Source organism: Nipponia nippon, unplaced genomic scaffold, assembly GCF_047370975.1.
Source record: "Nipponia nippon isolate SJK-2023a ecotype South Korea unplaced genomic scaffold, ASM4737097v1 scaffold_4, whole genome shotgun sequence".
Taxonomy (NCBI): Eukaryota; Metazoa; Chordata; class Aves; order Pelecaniformes; family Threskiornithidae; genus Nipponia; species Nipponia nippon.
The window spans coordinates 28,613,769-28,633,190 of record NW_028262358.1 but is presented as its reverse complement, the minus strand read 5'-3'; the positions used below and the strand labels follow the sequence as shown (position 1 = coordinate 28,633,190).

The window sequence follows — 19,422 nt, the reverse complement described above, 5'->3', positions numbered from 1 at the left end:
TTGTGTTAATCACTTTCTACAATGGTAGTGCAAAGCATATACAATTTGCAAGACTGTATTAGTAGCTTGAGTTAAGGAAATAGTTATCAAAGAGCTATAATTGGCAAAGATGACAGGTAATCTGCAAAGTATTGTAGCATTTTTTAAGTTGTTTGAAGCTTTCGTCCCATGTATTGAACAGTTTATAGTTTTCAGAAAAGTTTGTGTCCTTATTTCTTTCTGTTTAAATATGAATACACGTGGTATCTAGGAAAGCTGTTTTATAATTCAGAATCAGTTTAACAATGAAGAAGAACTATGTTTTCATTTCATGCCTGAATTTACCTTGTGATACCTTTCGCGTACCTGATGTTTTTCAACTTCAGAATCATTTCATGGTCTGGAGCAGATGGTAACATCATCTGTTTGTCACTTTATTTAGTTTTATTCTCATTTCAGGAATGCAATTTTTTGGATTTTGGGAAGAGATGAACAGAGTTATTTCAGATTCTGAATTGGTGTCCGGTATCCCCTACTCATCTGCCATACCAGGACTGATACAGTATCTTCAGAGCATCACCAAACTTGTAATATCAGTGCTGTCAGTGACTGCAGGTCCTGACATCCAGGGCAGCAGTTCAGCTGTTGCAAAGCAAATAGCCAAGCCATCATTGTCAATACTTCATCTCCTTCACTGTGAGTTTCATGAAGTACGTCTGCTTGCGTTGGAAGCAATACTGCTGTGGTTGAAACAAATAAATACCAAGCAGATAGGAGAAGAAGGAGGAGGTGTATTGTGTTTACTCATTGCTTTGGAGGGCAGTCTTCTCACAATGGCTCTGAAGGAAAAGAATCTCCAGTGTTTTTGCAAGGTAGGAGGGTCCTATTTTATTGACATGTGATATGTTTTCAGTAAATGATATTCTTAATTTTTAAAAATATATTTCAAACATGCATAATGTTTTTTAAATAGTACATGAGTTTTTGGGTTTTTGGGGGTTTTGGGGGTTTTTTTGTTTGTTTTTTGGTTTGGTTTTTTTTTCATTGAACAGGAGCTGTGCTATAATTCTGTAACGTTCCTCTGTAAAAGCAAGAACTTCCTCTTCTCTTTCTTAGCACTGTCAGGAGAGGACCTTTGTGTTCTTGGAGTGTGGTTTAAGTCAATGTTTTATTGATCGCAAATGTACACATTCATGTTGAGATTGTTTGTAAATTCTTTGTTTGTGAATTGTGTGTGCAGGTGCTGGAAATTCTTTATAATATGGATCTCAGAAATGTGATTCCAAAGACTGAATGCTCTATGAAAATGAATCCAAATGAGCTCTTAACCTGGAGTTTAAACATTGTAGATATCTCCAACAGGTATGGTCTGTCATACACATTAAAACATGTATGTTTTAAAAACTTTAAATGTTGAAGCATTGATATATTGGTTTTGGACTATCCGTTGATTTAAAAATCCATGTTTCAGAAAAGTGAGTGTGGCTTATTTGAATAAAGAGAGCTCTTGATGAGAATTTTTCAGAGAAGTTAGACATGTATCCGAATTATTAAAAAGGCCTGCAAGTCATACTGGCAAGCACCCTGTAAATGTCCAGTAATTCAGTTCCTGAAATAAGAAGTTACTCCGGCTGTCAGATGACAGGCAGTGAGCACAGCTCTTCCTGAACAGTAATTGGGAAACACCTGAACACTCATTTGCTGTGGATCCACCGTCCGTCCTATCCTGGTTTATTTGCAGACAGTCTGTAGAAAGAGTGACCGATCTGATTTCACTTGTTGGATTGGCAGAATCGGTTAACCCTAATCCTTAGGGTTCACACTCCTTAATCAGACTGTAAAGTCAGCAGAAAGCGCTGAAATTTGGAGCCAGTTTGTAGTTCGTACTGAATTAGAAGCTGTGTCCATCCATTCCTAACAGAATGGACAAACAGGGTTAAAGTGTCCAGGCTCTAAGGTCAAGACCATCCTGTTTCTAATAGTCTCTTCTTTTAAGCCATATAAACGTTGTACCCCAGTGTTACCAATGTAGAATATTTATGGTATAGAGTGTAGAACAGCATTTTATAGCTGTGCACATTTGCTGCTGATTTGCACTAAATTTTTCAAGTTTAAATGATGATGTGGAGTGTTTATTTCTGGAGTGAAGTAAGATACTTGTGGCAAAATAATGCTGACTGGTGCTGTTAGAGGGAAATAACTGAAATAGCAGACCTTACTGCTCAGGTGTTGCCATTCCCCACGGTGAGACCAGCCCTTCAGGACCCACGGTGCCAAGTGCCGTGTCCTTAGACCCTGGTGGGCAATATGGAGGCTCGGGAGCCAGCAGTTGGCATATTCTGCACTAGTAACATTTCTAGCAGCTATAGAAGAGAGATTCCTGGAGCTTAACACCAGCTTGAAGAAATGCTTTTGTTTATCATTTAAAATAATGTCTGGTTTGTTTAACTTGGCTTCCATTTTCAAATGTGTTTTTCTGTGGGAAGTATACAGATAGAAAATAAACACGAGAGAGGTGAAAGTAAAAGCATATTTCATTTGCATATCAACTAAAAACATAACTAACGTCAAGATCTGTAACGTAAAAATTCTGAGTGCTCAGCTTGCAAAATACCCCTTGGTGATAATCAGGAATGATTAAGAACTGGCTGGTTTTTCTCTAGAGATGAAATGATGGCAGAAGTAGCTGCTTTTTTTGATGTGTTCTTTACCTTGTTTTCTCAGCACTGAAGTTCAAAGTGTAGCTCTCAAATTTGCCTCCAAGTTGGTAATCCATCTGTTGCAGAACCATCAGCAGGTAAGCGAACTGGAGCTGCTTAACAGTGTTGCAATTCTGGAGTTTTTGGTGATAGAAGTAATGTGGCTTCTTTTAGGTAGAAGCCCCAAGCTTGTGTTTTTTTGTGTTGTTGCACCTTTTCTGGCATTATGTCTTCCTCTCTGAATACACTGCCACGTTCTGAAGTGAAACACCATGAATATCATCTCAGTATATCCCTCTCAAAGTCATTTCAAGTTAAATATGTGAGTAAATTTTTCTGATGGATTAATTTCAACTTCTGAGAGCATTCAAAATAGTCATTATAAAGTGGAAAGAAAAATGCCTATGGTGATTAACACATGTACTGAATCCAGGCCATTTACTAAAGTGCAACTTTGTTGTGGTTTGTAATTGCTGGGGAGCCAGGAGGAGAGCAGGTCCGAGGGGAAGGCAAGAAGCTGCAGCAGTGGTTGGGTGCAGTTCCCTTCCTCGCTGTGTGCAGTGTGACCTTGCCAAGTCTCAGCCTGAAATCACTGTCTGAGCACACCAGCTTGTTGTCTGCATGGAGTTTCTCATTGAATTTCCTCTTAAAATTTGTTTTTAAAACACTAGAGTAAATATAATAACCCTTGTAAAATTCAAGGCTCTATGTTCTCAGTTCCTGTTTATAGACTGTTTAATTTAGATTTATACCAGCACAAATTACTGGCTCAGATTTCTTTTGATTTTAAATTGTCAGTCTCTGATGTCACATATGTATGTGTAGAGCAGTGCTAAGGCAGCTTTTAATGCTAGACAATTTTTTGTTTGTTTGTTTTCAAAGATACAAAAAAACCTTAATGGATATTTAAAAATAGACAAAATTCTCATGATCTGTTTTAAAATGAAGATTTTTTTTTCCTTATGTAGCTGTTATTTTTCATAGAATGTGCAGCAGAATTGATTCATATTGTATGCTAATAGTCTTGTCTCATTGTTAAAAAAAAAAAAAAAAAGGAAGCCACAGATTTGCACACAAGAATTGGGAACATGAATTATGATGTTAAATCTTTTTGTTTAAGAAAGGCAAAATGCAGGGACTTCAAATTATAAACATTAAAATAACCATATAAACCTGGTTTCACAAATAGACGGGGAACATGTTATTACTCTGAAGTTTTGTATTAATTTACAAAGAGGAATTAATGAAAAATGCTGTAACAGTCGTAACTGTAGAAGAAAGAAGAGAAAGCAACTTTCTCTAATAAGTGTGTAAATCATGGGAGATCTAAGACATCTGTACAGAGAGTGCCTTCTGCTTTGTAAAAGACCAAGTACATCAGTTTTTCATCTAAATTCTTTCTTTGGGCTTGCATTCGGTATTGGCATCTGTAGAAGGGGTTGTTTCTCTTCCATAAGGTAAAAGTTAAGTTCTGTCTTTCTAGATAGTCCATGTGTCTGTTCAAAATTTGAGTAACTGTAACATCTTGGGAGATTTTTTTTTTTTTTTTAACCTGTTACAGAATTTGTAGGACATGCTCTGGCTCTGTCGCTTTGTGCAGTGCAGGTGCATGGCCATGCACCACGCAGAGTGAGGCAGGATACAACCAAAGTTTCATGTATCCCTCAGTGAGTCCTCCTGCACTTCTCTGCCCTTTAACTTGACTCACCTTTTCATTGGTTCTCTTCTTCACCTTATTTGCTTGTTCTGTTTTTTCACTTCCTTTAATTAAAAATAAGTAAAAAAGAAAAGGAAGGAGAAAAAAAAAAAACAACTTAGTTGCACATACCTCAGTTGTCTCCAGGTCTAGCTGGTGCTGCTTTTCCTGTTCTCCTGTGCATGAGGTCCCAATCTGTTTGGTTTTTTGGTTTTTTTTTTTCCTTCTGGAACTTCCTTCTAATTGCCATAGTGCATGCTTGCTTGTGGCTGTGCCTGGATGTGACCTCCTGCAGTCTGCGTGTTCTGTTATCTAACCTGCGCTTGAGGTTCCTGCAGCTTGACTGACCCACCGCCCTCCTCAGCGTGGCATTTGCAGGGGATCCCAGCTCTTTCGTGGTCACTTATGGAAGTTAGGACTTTCTTCTCCCAGTTATGGCCCAGCTGTCCCAATGGAGGTCAGAGTTGACAAGTCTTGGAAGTGCTCTTTGAGTTACGGGTAAAATGCACATTCTTTCTTTCCACAAAAAATGTAGTAGCCATCACTACACATCGGAAAGAGTCGAAGCTTTGTCCCATTATTACCGAGTAGTAGTTTTCCTAGCATATGTCTGAGGACTAAATATTTTCCAAAAGATGGCAACTGGATTTTATTTGAAACAGGAAATTTCTCTTTCCTGTTCTTTTTTCTAATTCTTAGTGTTTTAGGACAGCGAGCTTTGCTGTGTATCAGCCAACACAGATTCCTTCAGTGTTTTGAATGCACGTGCTCTCAGAACCCAAGGTACCTCAGCAGTCTTATTAAAAAAGATTTCCATCCCCGGTATCTGCGGAGGAGACAGATGGAGCTGCATTCACCTCTTTACCAAGCATTGTATCATTACCAAGGCCTAAGATTGATGCTATGGTTCATACGTTCTTAGTTGTTTTTCTAGATATGTGTATGTGTCTACATGTAGGATGCTTCTGAGAATTGCTTCTCTTTGTTATAGTCCAGTATATTTGTCTTTGGCTTGCATGTTTAGAAGAACTGAGGACACAAAGATATGCTGTGACTTGTGTGGTCGTTGGTGAGTCTGGTGTGAAGGGACAGATCAAGAGAGTTGCCTATGAATATTGCTCTGACGAAAAGATAATCTGCCATCTTGACTATCTGTGACATAGTAAGGCAACTTTTGAGTGGATATCTGGGATTCACCACCTTGAAAAAACCCTGCATTTACTGAAAAGTGGTATCCCTTCGGCAGTCCACAGTTTAATGTGATGGTGAGCAGTAACATGGGATTGTACAGCATACTTCTCACATGTTATGTGCCTTCAGATTTCAGAAGAAGTCCTGAAAAAATGGGTTCAAGTGATAGTTTATTTTTGTGGAGATGAGCAACAGACAGAGATGTTGTTAGCAGCTGCTGAAGTTCTTAAAAATATAACAACATTTCTTCTGATCAACGAGAAGCTCGTTCTTGGTGAGTAGTGTGAACGTTAATTTTCTGGATCTTTTTAAATGAAACCCATTAATACATGACTTAAAATGTATTTTTCACATATATATTTACACACAGTCAAAACACATAATTACATCAAACAGGGTATTTTGAAAATTTTAGTTGGATTTAATGTATGAAACAGACTTACTGAAATTCTGGTACAGAAGGCACATGTGCAGAGCCTCTTGCAACAACTCCACAGATGTGGGGCATGAGATGGTGTTATGTCTCCAGCCTGCTATATGTTCCTGGACAGATTTCCTGGCTTGCAATTGCTCTCTGACTTGGATCTTTCTGAAATATTCTATTGGTGATATGGACATGCTTTTAGTTTAACACCCTGAGTGTAACAAAGCTTTGCTGGCTGAATGTTGAAATTAAAGGGTTCAGTCTAGAAATGAGGGACACATTCTACTATAAGAATTATTCATAGTTGGGTCACGTTATGCCTCCTAGATATAATAATTTTTTTTAAGTTAACATTAGACTGTCTCTTTAGAAAACCAACAAACAAACAAACAAAAACTACACAGCCTTGTTCAACAATACATTACTGACTGAGAGGCAAAGCTGTGTGAAATTTTGTGGTCTGTTTTGCAGAAGACATTGGTTTTTTTCTTCTAGTCTTTTCCCCCCCCCGCCTTTGGTGAACAGTGAGTAAGGGGATTTTGTGACTAAAGGGCCAGGAGATATGCAAAAATAGGTAGTGATAGATGATAAAGAAATTATTTTGCATCCTGAACAAGGCAGGTGGCTTTAAATACTTTGTTTCTGTGATATTTTATTCCCATATAGTGATGTAAATGTTTTTAGTTTGAGTAGCTTAAGTCCACTTACATAGACTGGATACAAATTTTTGTTAGACAAGAAGAATGGTACTATTTCTTAAACTGTAGATAGTGGTGTTTTTAGAATGTCAGCTATTTATTTTGAGATGTATCTTTTAAGAGGTATTGATAATATTTAACAGAGCTAAATCTGTTATATGAGGTAGATATTGTACTATTAAATGTTCGTAGTATCAACTCTGGAAATCTTGACCTCTGCCATCTTAAAGCTCTTAGTAGGACAGACATTACCATTTTATATCAAATGAAGACAGGGGAGATATTGGAGTGAAAAACTCCCAAATGCTGTGCTTCTCATCTGTCACCTTTTGGATTCAGTCCGTAGCTGATGGAGAACAGAGTTTCCTCTTTGATCTTGTCAGAACAGTTGCTGGTTTCCATGCTTTCCAATCGGGCAGATGTGAAGGTCTGAAACAAAAAATCGTAGCAGTTTGTATCCTGCTTAAAATTTTAACAAAACAAAGCAAAATAACAAACCAAATCACAACAGAAAAGCCCCCAGGGCCTCAGTGGGCAGACTGTCTGAACCTATTCTTCGCTCTGAAAATTGGGCCTGGGGAAGAAAGATGCAGTAGTGACCCTCCATACTGCCTAGAATCGTCAGTCTGGGGTTCTTCACAGCTGTGAAATTGTCAAGTGCTGCAATGAGAAGTTTAGCGAATCAAGGGCATGATCTGGTGTTTAGTTGCAGTGATATAAACCCAGAATCATTCCCTTAAAGGGGTTATGCACATATAAACCGCTTCGACTTTTATGCCTTGTTCTGCATCAGCTTGCTTGACCACATACAGTACAACACAGAAGTTAAAGAAAATTGTGGTTGTATGAAATGGAGTTGTCGTTCCCATAAGCTTCCATTAAGTACGCTCATAAGAGGAAGAGGGTGAATGCCAATCAGTATGTTCTGGATGACCCCATCATCTCTCCATCACATTGCTTGAGGGTTCAGAAAAAGTCTTTCTGAAAAACCCATTTGCAGACCTCCATCTCTCCTGGAGATATGGTAGAAACGTGTCTAGGTGGGAAAGCTGGCCGTATTGTCTAGAAGGGAATAATTATTCTGCCCTAGCTCTTCCACTATAACATTATTGGGTGTGTCATGCTAGAAAAAAGCAACTTCTTTCTGAAATAATTATACTCCATTTTATTCCCACATAGGGAAGTTATATGAAACACAGCAATGCTTCTTTTGCCTGTGTAGTAAAGCCTCAAGCAATTATTTTTGGCCAAACAGTGAAATACAATTAATTGGCTGGCTAGCCTTGTAATACAAATCTCTGATAGACCTGTTGATAACATGCTTGAAGAAAACCAGCACAGCAATGAAGCACCAACTCCATTGTTCTTTGTGATCACCAGAAAGTAATATCTAACGGCTGGCTGCCTCTAAAAGAGACCTTCCTGTGGATTCCTTTAATGAGGATGTTCAACGAGAGCTGAAAAGTACCCCAGCAAACCTATGAGTACAGCCTTGTGACTTCAGCTAGTCATCCTTAGTGTGACACCACTAAATGGCACAAGGGTTTGCAAATGGAGTATGGCTTGTGAACTGTGCATTGCCACTGGGGTGGCACGTGGAGTCTGCCTGTTTGGGGTTTCCTAGATGAACACCTCCCTCTTGGCAGTTCTCTCTGATTAGTCTTAACTGTGTGCAGGCAATTACCCCATGGATTAAATCTGGCTTGCTTCCAACAGATCGTGGGTACAAGGGTGGCAGGGCATGTTGGTGAGTGGTGGGGTGAGGTGGATATGGGAGGAGCAGGTGACAGGTAGATCCCTGGGAGGTGGGATCGTTTGCAGTTTCCCGCAGGGAATGGCATTTGTGCCCAGCAGTACTGGACTATCTGAACAAAACTTGGTTTGGCAGCCCCTGCTCCAGGCACATCGCAACAACAAATCCATGATCACAGTGTGTTGGTCATTCTCCAGCGGCAGAACTTTTACTGTTGCCAAACAGGAATTCTGCACTCCTAGAAACTGTAGAAAATTCAGAGCACTCATGGCTTAAAGTTGAACCCGGATGGAGAGAGGTCTGTTCTCTTATCTGTTGCCCACTGTTTAAACCAAGCTGAGTCAACCACCTAGATAAAGTTCACACATGCTGAAAACATTTTGATCATACTGCCAGTTGTCTTCCCAGTGGTTTGCCAATGCATTTCTCCTGCTCATGTTTCGTGTTTCACTGCATTTATTGTGTTTAGGTGTGGAAACAGAGCTCTGTAACTTCTTTGAATGCATGTAAGAAATAGAATTCTAACTTTTCTCCATAAATAAATATAGGACTGTCTGATACCCTTGCTATGTGGAAATGTGTGGTTCTACTGCTGCAGAATGAAGATTTGGTAGTAAGGGATGCTGCTGCTGAGGTTATACAAGTGGCACAGTCTGAAAAAAAGAGCAGTAAAGGAACAGGTATGTTAACTTTTCTTCACTCTTAAATATTATTGGATACTTGGGAGACAAAGGTATTTCTCTTTTCATCGCAAACTTCTTGCTAACTGTAAAGTGATCCATGCATCTCTTATAAACACATAGCATGGAAGATAACAGCAAGTTATGATATTTGACACCCACCATGCTTTATTATTTTGCTTTTACTGTTCTCGGTATAATTTGCATATGGTCCCATGGGTATGTAAAAAAGACAACAGCAGTATTCAGCTTTATGGTTCTTGCTGTGATGAGTCAGCTGTCACATAATTTCACATTTTGAACATTCTTTAATACCAGCTTTGGTCTAACATAATGCAGTGGAAGACACTCTTTGAATCCCAGGTCATTATAATAGCCTGATCACAGAGAGACAGGAATCTGGGAAACAGTATTCAACTCATTGATTCATTATTGGGCCTTGAAATCCATTTAGATCCAGATCAACAAAGACATCCTCATCATACCCACAACATGCTTGCAAGGATGTGGGCCTTTTTGTCTGCATGCCCTAGTTTACTCAACCCTATTAATTTTAAAATAGCCACAAAACTTGAGTAGGCTTAACTAATTAGTGTGCTGCACTTTGAGAGTCCTTGCTGACAGATTCTTCCATGTGTTGTGAATAAATTAGAATTTGCTACCAAGCTCCTCTCTCTCTGGTGGTCCCTACTGCTCTATGCTACTCAGTAATGCCTGTACCAACTTGTCTGGTCAGTTCAAATTAGTCAGCCATCTCCATGGGAACTTCTGCTAGACTAAAGATGAAGCAGCTCTGTGGTTTAAAAAAAAATAAGAAAAGGCAGTAAAAATGTATGTTTGCCACTACTGTAGACAGAAGGAGCCAGGAATGTGCTCATGTGGCAGATATGTTTTTGAGCCGGCACTGTTCAGGCACAGTGCTATGGGGCAGGAAAAGGTAAAAGTAGGGATGTGTTACGGACAGCTTTCATCTTCCTGTTAAATCCCACAGCTCTGATTCCAGTACTCTCGTCACAGCTCTGGCAATTTATCTAGTCCCAGCTACAGCTCTCTTGAGTATCAAGAGGCTCTGCATGTGTGCGCCTCAGGTCCCTGACGCTGGCCTTTGTCAAGATGGTACTTTCTCTGGAAATAATACAATGCTGGATTTTCTCTCTGGCTCCTTGTATCTTCTCCCTTCTTCTTTGTTGTATCCCTGTGCCAAGGGATATTGCCCTGTAACTAGATGAGGGCTCTGTCCTACTAATTAATACTAAGGTCACATCAGCGCTTGCTGTTATAACTTTGTAAAGCAGAAGTGGCCATAATTGAGGAAATAACATAATTGGGTTTTATTTGCTGTGTTCCTAATTAGGACAGGGACACCCCCCTTCCCCCCCCAAATTATGTTAACCCCTTACTTATACTTAGTTGTGCCTTCCTGTTCCTTCACTTAAACTGCTTTTAATGAAATCAGCGTCATTCATCTGTGACTAGCAAAGAATGCTGCTTTTGAAAAGATAGAATCCAGTTTCTTTCTGCCTCTATTTTACATTACTATAGTTCCTTCTTGTGGTCTGTTTTTTCCCCACTAAACTCTTACCACTTTTTGCGCTTTGCTTTCTAGGTCTTGGGGGAGCAGGGCAAGGAGTTTTACCCCTGTAGCTTTTGTTTACAACCAGATTAAAATAAGCTTACCTTTGAATGTTGTTTGTTACTTCCATCTACCCCCTTTCTTTTTGTGTGCACGTGAGAGTATGCAATACGTCTGGGTCTGAGGTTTAGACATTTCATGGATCACCAGTGCTCTGTGTCTTGGCCATTTTTAAATCCCATTCAAATATCTACTTATTTTTTCTCAGTTTTCACACTATGAAAGTCCGCTCTTTCATCACAGCACTGATTTTAAAATATCTAAGCTGATACACTGAAATCCATTAGAAGCCATAAAACGGCTCTTGTTAAACCTTTTATTTGATAACAAATTGCTGGATATCTTACATTGACTGACTTTTCATTTCCATTATACGATGACAAGTAAGTATTGTGGCCCAGCAGTTTTATCATGAGATCAGAAAGAAGGATGACTCAAGAGCTCATAAAGAGGAATGGATGTTTAGAAACCCATTTTCATACTTCTGTAATTGTTTCAGTTTTATTTCATTGCCGTTACCACTAGCTAACACAAGAGAGTAAAGAGACTATTGTAATTTCATCTTCATTTGTGCATCAAAAATTTTTGTGTCCTAGCAGCCATTATATTTCCAGACATACTGCACTGTAGAAATAGGTTATGGTGTGTTTCACCTTTTGCTGCTGTTAATTTGCTATACACAGAGGGGGAACGCTGCTCACAAAATCCAAGCACTGGACCTGCCAGAAGTTTTGGCACGAGCATCATTATATCCACTCTTCACAAAATTCTCGCTCTTGCTGTGTACACAGCGTGTAAGGTAGTAGGCTGTAGCTGCCTGCAGAACTCTATTGTCGGCTTAGAAAATCAACACTTTCAGTGTTTCATTTACGTGTGAGATCCAAAGGAATCCCTGATGATAGCCTGACAACTGCCCCTGCCCTTCATGCGTGATACAGGCTGGCATCTGGTTTTCCTGTGAAAGAATGGAGCAGGAGGGGCTGTATACTTGTGTGCAACAGCTGGGCCGAGACTGAATTTGTATTCCGCTTCAGCAGAGTAAGATGAGTGAAGTTGGACTGTTGTTAATAATAACAAACTTATTTGCATAGATTGTTCATATAGTTGTTATAGGACATTTTTCCTTTACATACATGTTGCTGAACAACAGTACAAATGTGTAGCAGTATGATAGTGTCAAATAATAGGTATTTTCAGGGCATTTACAGGTGCTGAAACTGGAGGCAAATGATCCTGTCTATTAGCGTGGTTTCACTTCCAGTAACAGCGCCTATCTTGTGTAATTCTTTGAAATGTTATGGGAGCTCCTAGAAGAGAATATGAATTTGGTTTATTGTTACTCCCTCATGGCTTTTAGTGAGGGCAACCCCCCCATTTCCTCAAGTAACTAATCCATGCAGCTTTAGATCACTCAAATTACGAGAGGAGTAACCTTGCAGAGTCTGAAACGGAGGGTAACAAATACGATACAAGAACCCTAAGAAAATTGCAGCCCCCATTTTCGTTTGAAAGGAGAAAAGCTCAAAAGACCAAAGACTGATACGCAGCAGCAGGGCTTCTGTCCTCACTCTACCCTATCCTCCCCATCCTAAGAAAACCCCTAGAAAACCTATTATTTTTTATGGAAGACAAGGATTTCCACTATTACCAGTAAAAGTTCATTTTTTAAATTTCTTTTTTTTTCATACAGAGAAGCTTGATTTGACTTTGTAATACGTGTAAAAGCTCATAATTAGGAGGGGAAGTTACTGAGGTTGGCTGAGAGCAGTCATTTTCTGAGCAGAGCAGGTCAAACAGAATCCTATCTCACTAGAAAGGAGAAAACCTTTTGTTTTCCTTGCTAAAAATACGAACTTAGCGAGTAGTTAAGGTTTTCCTAATAACTTGAACAATATAAACCCCATCTGTAACTCAAGGTATTGTATGTACGCTTTGTTGTTGTTTCCTCATGCATTGAGGTGTAAACTTCTGGGGGATTGTTTTATTCCTTTCAGTATGAGGGAGGGTACAGGAAGTATTGTATTCAGTGTAAATGTAGAATAGCTGCTTTGAAATCTAATTAAATTAGTGACCCATGGCTGTGTAAAGTCTAGACCTATTCACAGCAGCATTTCTTATCCAAGAGGGTTACTCCTTACAAGAAAGAAGATCATTTAAGTCAGGGAAATAGTTGTTTTCCTTCTCTACTGATGATTGCTTTACTGAGTATCCTGAAAAATTCAAGTAACTCAGTGCTAGAACCACAACTGTATTCATTGCTGTCATTTTCCTCTGGCTTTTTGTATCTAGAGAAGCGTTACCTTAAGTAAAGTTATGAGCTTGTCAGCATTAGAGAGTTTGAAGAAACTATTTTTTACTATTATAGCTAAGCCAATGCAATTCTATAAAATTCTATATAAAAAACCACCTTTAGTCAGCTTAACGTTTATGTTGGTAAATTACCAAATTAACCTTAAATTGGTTTAAGAGCATTTTTAGTGTTGTCAGCATTAGCACCAATTTAGCTGATTTTTAAAATTGAGCTGAATTGAGCTTAGGTGAGCAATTAGATTCACAGACTTGAGTAAATCTCTGGGAAGTGGCTGCATGATTTAGCAGCTTAAATATTCTTCTCGAGTATAATTTAGGCCTTTGGGAACCTTCTGCTACATTTACTGTGAAATAGCAGCATGGTATAGAGATGAGCAAGTTAGCTCATGGACTGGAAGTTGTGTGGCTGCAGCACAAGCTAGATAAATGGCCCAGCCTGAGCACCACCATCACTGGATGCGTTGTAAGCATCTTTGAAAATCAGTCCAATGCTGTTGTTATTCCTTCCCTTAGTTCCTGAGTAATTCTGAGAACAGGATTGGGGCTATAAATGATGTAGTCACTTTTGAACATAGTGCTGATTTAATCCACTGGCCAGAAATTCAGATATATTAATCCTGTTCCTTCTGTTCCCATTTCACACGCTTAAGAAATAAGCAGTGGATGATAAGTCCTGCGCCAGGAGTTTCTGAACAAGAGGCAATGCAAAGCTCTCTTTTCATCTCTTGTTGGTTGTTCGCTTCCCGATAAATTCTACTTTTTATCTTCAGAAAAAAATAATCAGTGAAAATGACGAATGTCCTGTTTTTTGATTCACCAGCAAAAAAGCATTAGCTGGCTGGTTTGAAGAAGCTGACTCCCCCTTCTGAAGGGCATCCTCTTGGGAAGGGAGTGGCACTGTTCTACAGAGAAGATTGGGTTGAGGTTCTTGTGGAAGTCTTCATTGCTGGGTATTGGCCTGTGTTTTAGTGGCCTAGAGTATCTCAGCCCTGTCTCACTGTATCAGACTAAATGCACATAGGAGCCTTTCAAGAACTTTTGCTTATTGACTAGAGAGTATAAATGTGAGTAAAGTGAGAAGTTAAAATGTGTTGTGGGGGCGGGGAGAAAAAATGTCACTTAATTAGATGAAAGGACTAAAACATTTCCAAAGTGACTTTTAATTCCTTTCTAGGCTTTAGCATTTGACTGAGTAGAACCTTTCTCTCTGTGAACCATGCTGTCGCCTTGGCGTGAAGAAAAGCAAAGCTGTTTGTTTCTTGTGCCTCTATTTTTTTCACACATCATGAATATAGAAGGTAAATTCAAAATAAACGTTAATCTAGAGTAGGTGTCTCAATCATGAGGGTTCAAGGCTTATTTGCATGGGATTTTCTTGGGGTGGGTGTGGTGTAAATAAGCCTTAGCAGAGGTAGGAAAGGAGAAGTTAAGAGAAGATCCGACTAACTATATTAACATTTGAAAGAGATGAGGAGAGAAGAAATCCTGCTTAGATTTATGTTTCTTTTTCCTATCCTCTAAAAATCTTCCTTAGTGAACCTAAAGCTGTGCAGAAGTTTTCATACATGTGTGCCCTAAGATCTAGTAAATCACTTGAGAGATAAGAGATAGCACAGTCTGTGTAATGTTAATGTAGCACGATGGTCTGGCATTCATCATCAACACCACAGGTGACAGCAAATCATGGGTGACTGGCATGATCCCAAAAATTGTACCCCAAATGTCCTTTACGACTGATCCATGAAGTATTTCAGAACAAGTGACTCAGATTTACTCTGCTCCAGTAGCTAGTGAAACAGCTAAGAGTAAATGCTGGCCAAACCTAAAATGCTAAAAATACCGTTGTCATTGGTAGTGTTCAGCTGCATGATAAAAGCATCTCACATATTGCACAGGAAACAGTAAAGAAATATATTTTATTTTAATTGTTGCCTCAAGTGCTTGCTGGCATTTGAAACTGTTTTCAGACTATTCCTTGAACTACGTGCAAACTTTGGCCATAGCAAAAGGAGCTTTTCTTCCACATGTTTACCATTGGGTAAATGTGTTAAGTAGATTTTTTTTAAAGCATCAGTTCATCAGCATGTTGAGTTAACCCTTCTCTCCCCAGACCTAACTGTTTACTTACGAAGTGCTAAGTCCATGCTGTGGGAATGGAGCGGGAGAGTAACTGGGGGTTGGAACCAGTGCACCATTGCTGTGTGCAGTATGCAAGTTGTAAGTCGCTGTGTCTCTCTCCCTTGATGAAGCATATAAAGGAGGGATGCTAACAAGATGTTCAGAACTCCCCTTTTCATATGACTAATGCGTTCATCCACTTGCCAAACCTGGGGACAGAGTCACCATTTTTTGCTTTTTCTGTGTTGGTGTAGCCTCTAGGAGGCAAATAGGAGGACTGCGGTGAATAAAACAAGTGTCAGGTTCCTCGGATCCTGGACAAAGATTAATGTGTAGGGTTCAACTTTTCTCATGCACTGGATGACTTGCCCTGATGTTCAGGTTAGGCTAATAGACCTCTGAGGCCTCAAACAACTCCTTTAGTTGTGGCTCTTAAAACCAGTTTTGGCAGCTGCCTGGCTTTGAGAAATAAGTGGTAATTACCTGAACATAAACTAGGGAACTGCATGCATGCAGACTGGTTTGAGGATGCATTAACTGGAGTCTGTGGCAGGATCATAGGTGATAGATTTCCTTCTCTCGATTTAAAGTCAGACTAGTACATTTTCTTCTCTATTCCAGGATTTGAATTTCTTTTCTATTTAGAGATTTGATGGAGGGGTTACAAAAAGCACAAAGTCAGAACTTGTCTGCAGAAAGAGCTGTGCTGAAACTGCTGGCTGGAGCTCTTCCACTAGCCAGCCTGAAAATGGAGGCTGTTGGTTAGTGCTGTGGAGGGTTACAGCTGCATACAGAAGATTGAACATCTTCATTCTAGATACATGACATCAGCTGCTATGGTGTTGAAAGTTAAGAGCTTCCCACAATTGGATCAATTTCAGGTCCTTCCTACCGCCCTGGGTAGGAAAAAACAGCAAACTGGAAGTAGCATTTAAAAAGTACTTATTGCCATCCATGATATTTAAGCTACTTTGAGAGTCTCTTATAATTTTGGAATCTGTTGGTCAGAAAAATCTCCCTGTCAGATCTTGTGATATGCCACGGGTTGCTTGGGAACGGTCCAGAAATTCTCACAGCATCGTCTGGGTTACTAATGGAAAACTGCTAATCATGTTAGCCAAAATATGTTTATGTTCCTTGTATTGGGGACAAGTGGAAGGAAGGTTAATGAAATTTTTTTTTCTGGGATCAGCTCCAGGATTTCTTCTGCTTTGACAGTCTTCGTGATAACTGCATTCTGGTAACTAGATGCACAGCTCACTAAAAAGAACTGGATTTCTAAACCTGCTATAGAAGAGGAGTGTTTTGAGCTGAATGTTAGGATTTAAATGGGAAGTGGCATTTATCCAAATGGCCTTTAAGCATTGGAAAGCAGAAAAGGCACATAGACAAGACCCATGTAAGCAGAAAGAGAAGAGGGTATGATAAAGACGTGATACGATCAAAAGCAGAAGAATCTCACAGCAAAGCAGAGCTGCTCCTGTTGCAAAACGAGATGATTTTCTACAAATGAAATTTATTTTTAAAAGATTGTGCATGGAGTCTATGTAATAGCCTATGTTAAGAGCAATACTTTTTCCAGCCTCAGTGGAGAGGTGTAAAGTAGTGGCAGCAGTTTGTAGTGTTATATTCAAACATGGTGTAGGGCTGTATTCAGAGACACCATAAGGTGGTGACATCTCTTCGGTTATATTAGATAAGACATGTTGAGGACAGGAGGAGAGGTCAAACAGCCGCCTGCATATTCTGGGAATCCTCAGAAGCGGGTCCTAGCAAGGGAGGCAGCGGGTGTGCTGCCGAGAATTACTAGAACACTCTGCACGGTGAAGCACACTAGATGTTACTGAAAAGTACTGTAAACCGTGGAAGGTAACATCACCGATAATCTACTTAAGCTATCTGTAATTGTAGGATCATAAGTAGAATAGGGTTCACAGAGAAAAAGGGCAACATTCTCCTTAAAATGTTGAATGTTCAGCCTTCTACTTAAGGGACCATACCTCTGGCTGCATCTTTTTTTCCCATCCATGCTTTTAATGGTGAATACTTCCTTATGCACACGCGCAGAGTAGGATTTATGCAGGGAGACAAATGTGTAATGATGACCATTTAAATCCTGGCAAACTAAATAGATGGTAAATACCTGTGCTAGTTGGTGACTACCTGATGACTATGGTGACCTTACGTTTAAGAAGTTTGTTCCAGAAAGCAAAATGACACGTGGTAGAGATTATGAAATACTTAATGTGGCTAGAAGCTATAATTTGGGGTTTTATACATCTGCTGTAATAGTTCTAAGAAGGTAACAATTACAGGTCAGTTGCAAGGATGAAAGAATTGAGGTCTAGGAGTGTAAATGAATTCATCTGGTCTCTCTGCTAGAATAAATTTAGGGCTGTTTCAGGAGCAGATTTGACCTGCAGCCTAGTCATATCATATTTTTGTGCTAAGAGGTATATTTTGGGTCTTTGTAGTAATATTTCTTTTATATCTGACATTCTAGTTTTATACCCTAAAAATATCTCCTATTGTTATGAAAACTTTTGGAAGATCTGATTGGGAAGTAATTGAGGTCTTTTAGATTGCATATGTAATATGATTGTTTCCTGGTTTAATGGTGACTCTTGAATAATGTTTAGCCATTGTCCCCAGGTACAGAGGAAAAGTTGGCGGACAAAGATAGAAAATCAGCTTAAATATTTTTGTTCAGAAAACTCTTTGGTAATTACCTTCGGCCTTAGGGACCTAACACAGAATATACTGACTGCCCTTTTTTTTTTTTTTTTTTCTTTCTGATGCCAGTTCTTTTCTCTTTAGTCACAAAGCCAGCGTAGAGGAAGGATGTTTGCTATCCACAGCTTACCTACTAAACTTGTAGTCTTTGTGTCCGAGTAAAATATTAATGAAGAACCATTTACTTGAAACCCAAGTGAATTCACACTCTCCTGCAGATTTTTATGAAACTTCCTAAGCTTATGAAACCAGGATTTCTGATACATGCTGTAGAAGTGTTGTCCCTGTTAGCTTAACAAGTGTGTGCCCTTTTGATAAAAGCAAAATAAACCCCTATTGATCTTCCTCTGCTTTAAAACATTGCACTTTATTTCTGAGAGATATCTATGGTATTTTAGTGTTTAAAAAAAAAAATCTGTAAAAGACGGGTAGATGTGATGCTTAGGGACATGGTTTAGTGGTGGACTTGGCAGTGCTAGGTTAACGGTTGGACTTGATGATCTTAAAGGTCTTTTCCAACCTAAACAATTCTATGATTCTATGATTCCATGCGTGTGTTTCTTTTATTGGTTTGCTTTTTGCTCCTGGATTAATTATAGGAAAAGTAAGTAGCAGTGTTAATTATCTTCATTGAAAAACAGTTTTGCAAGCCAAGCCAGTAAACTATGCAAAATCAGCCTCTCCAGGAGTAAACAAAACCTGAAGGACTGATCACATTCTTCTGAACAGAGCTATTTCATGCTTTCTCTGATTGAGCTGCGAGTGCAGAAGAGCTAGTGCTTTGGAACAAAAGGACTCCACAAAAGTGTGAAAGAACGTCAAGGAATGCCAAGTGAAATAAATTGTATTATCCACCCTGTGTTCACTAGTTTTTACCGCTAGGTCATGAAGAGTTGCGGTGTTTCTTTGTTGTTTTGCTTTCTTGTTTGTTTTTTTGTAGCTGGCATTGTGCGTTGCTAATTGTGGGCATGCTAAGAGTCAACAAAAATGTTCAGCTTTTTGATCATATCTAGACTTCTGAAAATGATTTTTAACAGATTTATTTAGAGACATCATAGAGGTTCCATGATTTACAAAGATTGCAGGACCTGGCCTACAATCTGTATGACATTTTGCTACTGTATTCAGCTCTTGTTCTACCAAGGTTCAAATGTATTATTTGCATTAATGGACTCCAGTTTTATTGGTTTGAAAAAGCTGAAATGAAACTTGCAATAATAATATTGTAGCTTGTCCTTCATCTGTAAAAATTAAGTCTGGGCACAAATTGCATTGTTTTGCTGACAAGTTGCTGCAGTTCTCTCATTTTATTAATACTGCTGCTATGAAAGGGTAAAGCTGTCCCAGGAGATTTCTTTTTGAAAGACCAATGGCTACAGACCTGAGCAATTTGATATAGGGGGCAGTTATTAATATTTTTTAAGCTAGATTGTGTTCAAAAATATTTGCCAAATAACAATGGAAAAGAAATCGTGTTACTTCAAGAAGAATTGTTTAAGGGTTAGGAA

General features: G+C 39.1%; 1 protein-coding gene across 5 annotated transcripts in view; it reads left to right on the top strand.

The window, feature by feature from the left end:
- Positions 1-19,422, top strand: part of THADA (THADA armadillo repeat containing) — a 165,657-nt gene that overhangs the window by 127,247 nt on the left and 18,988 nt on the right. For all 5 annotated transcript variants that reach the window (XM_087773897.1, XM_087773899.1, XM_087773898.1 and 2 more), the window contains exons 32-36: positions 439-851; positions 1,220-1,341; positions 2,704-2,776; positions 5,695-5,839; positions 8,989-9,120. In XM_087773897.1, the coding sequence (XP_087630023.1) occupies positions 439-851; positions 1,220-1,341; positions 2,704-2,776; positions 5,695-5,839; positions 8,989-9,120 (885 nt within the window). The remainder of the gene's footprint in view (positions 1-438; positions 852-1,219; positions 1,342-2,703; positions 2,777-5,694; positions 5,840-8,988; positions 9,121-19,422) is intronic.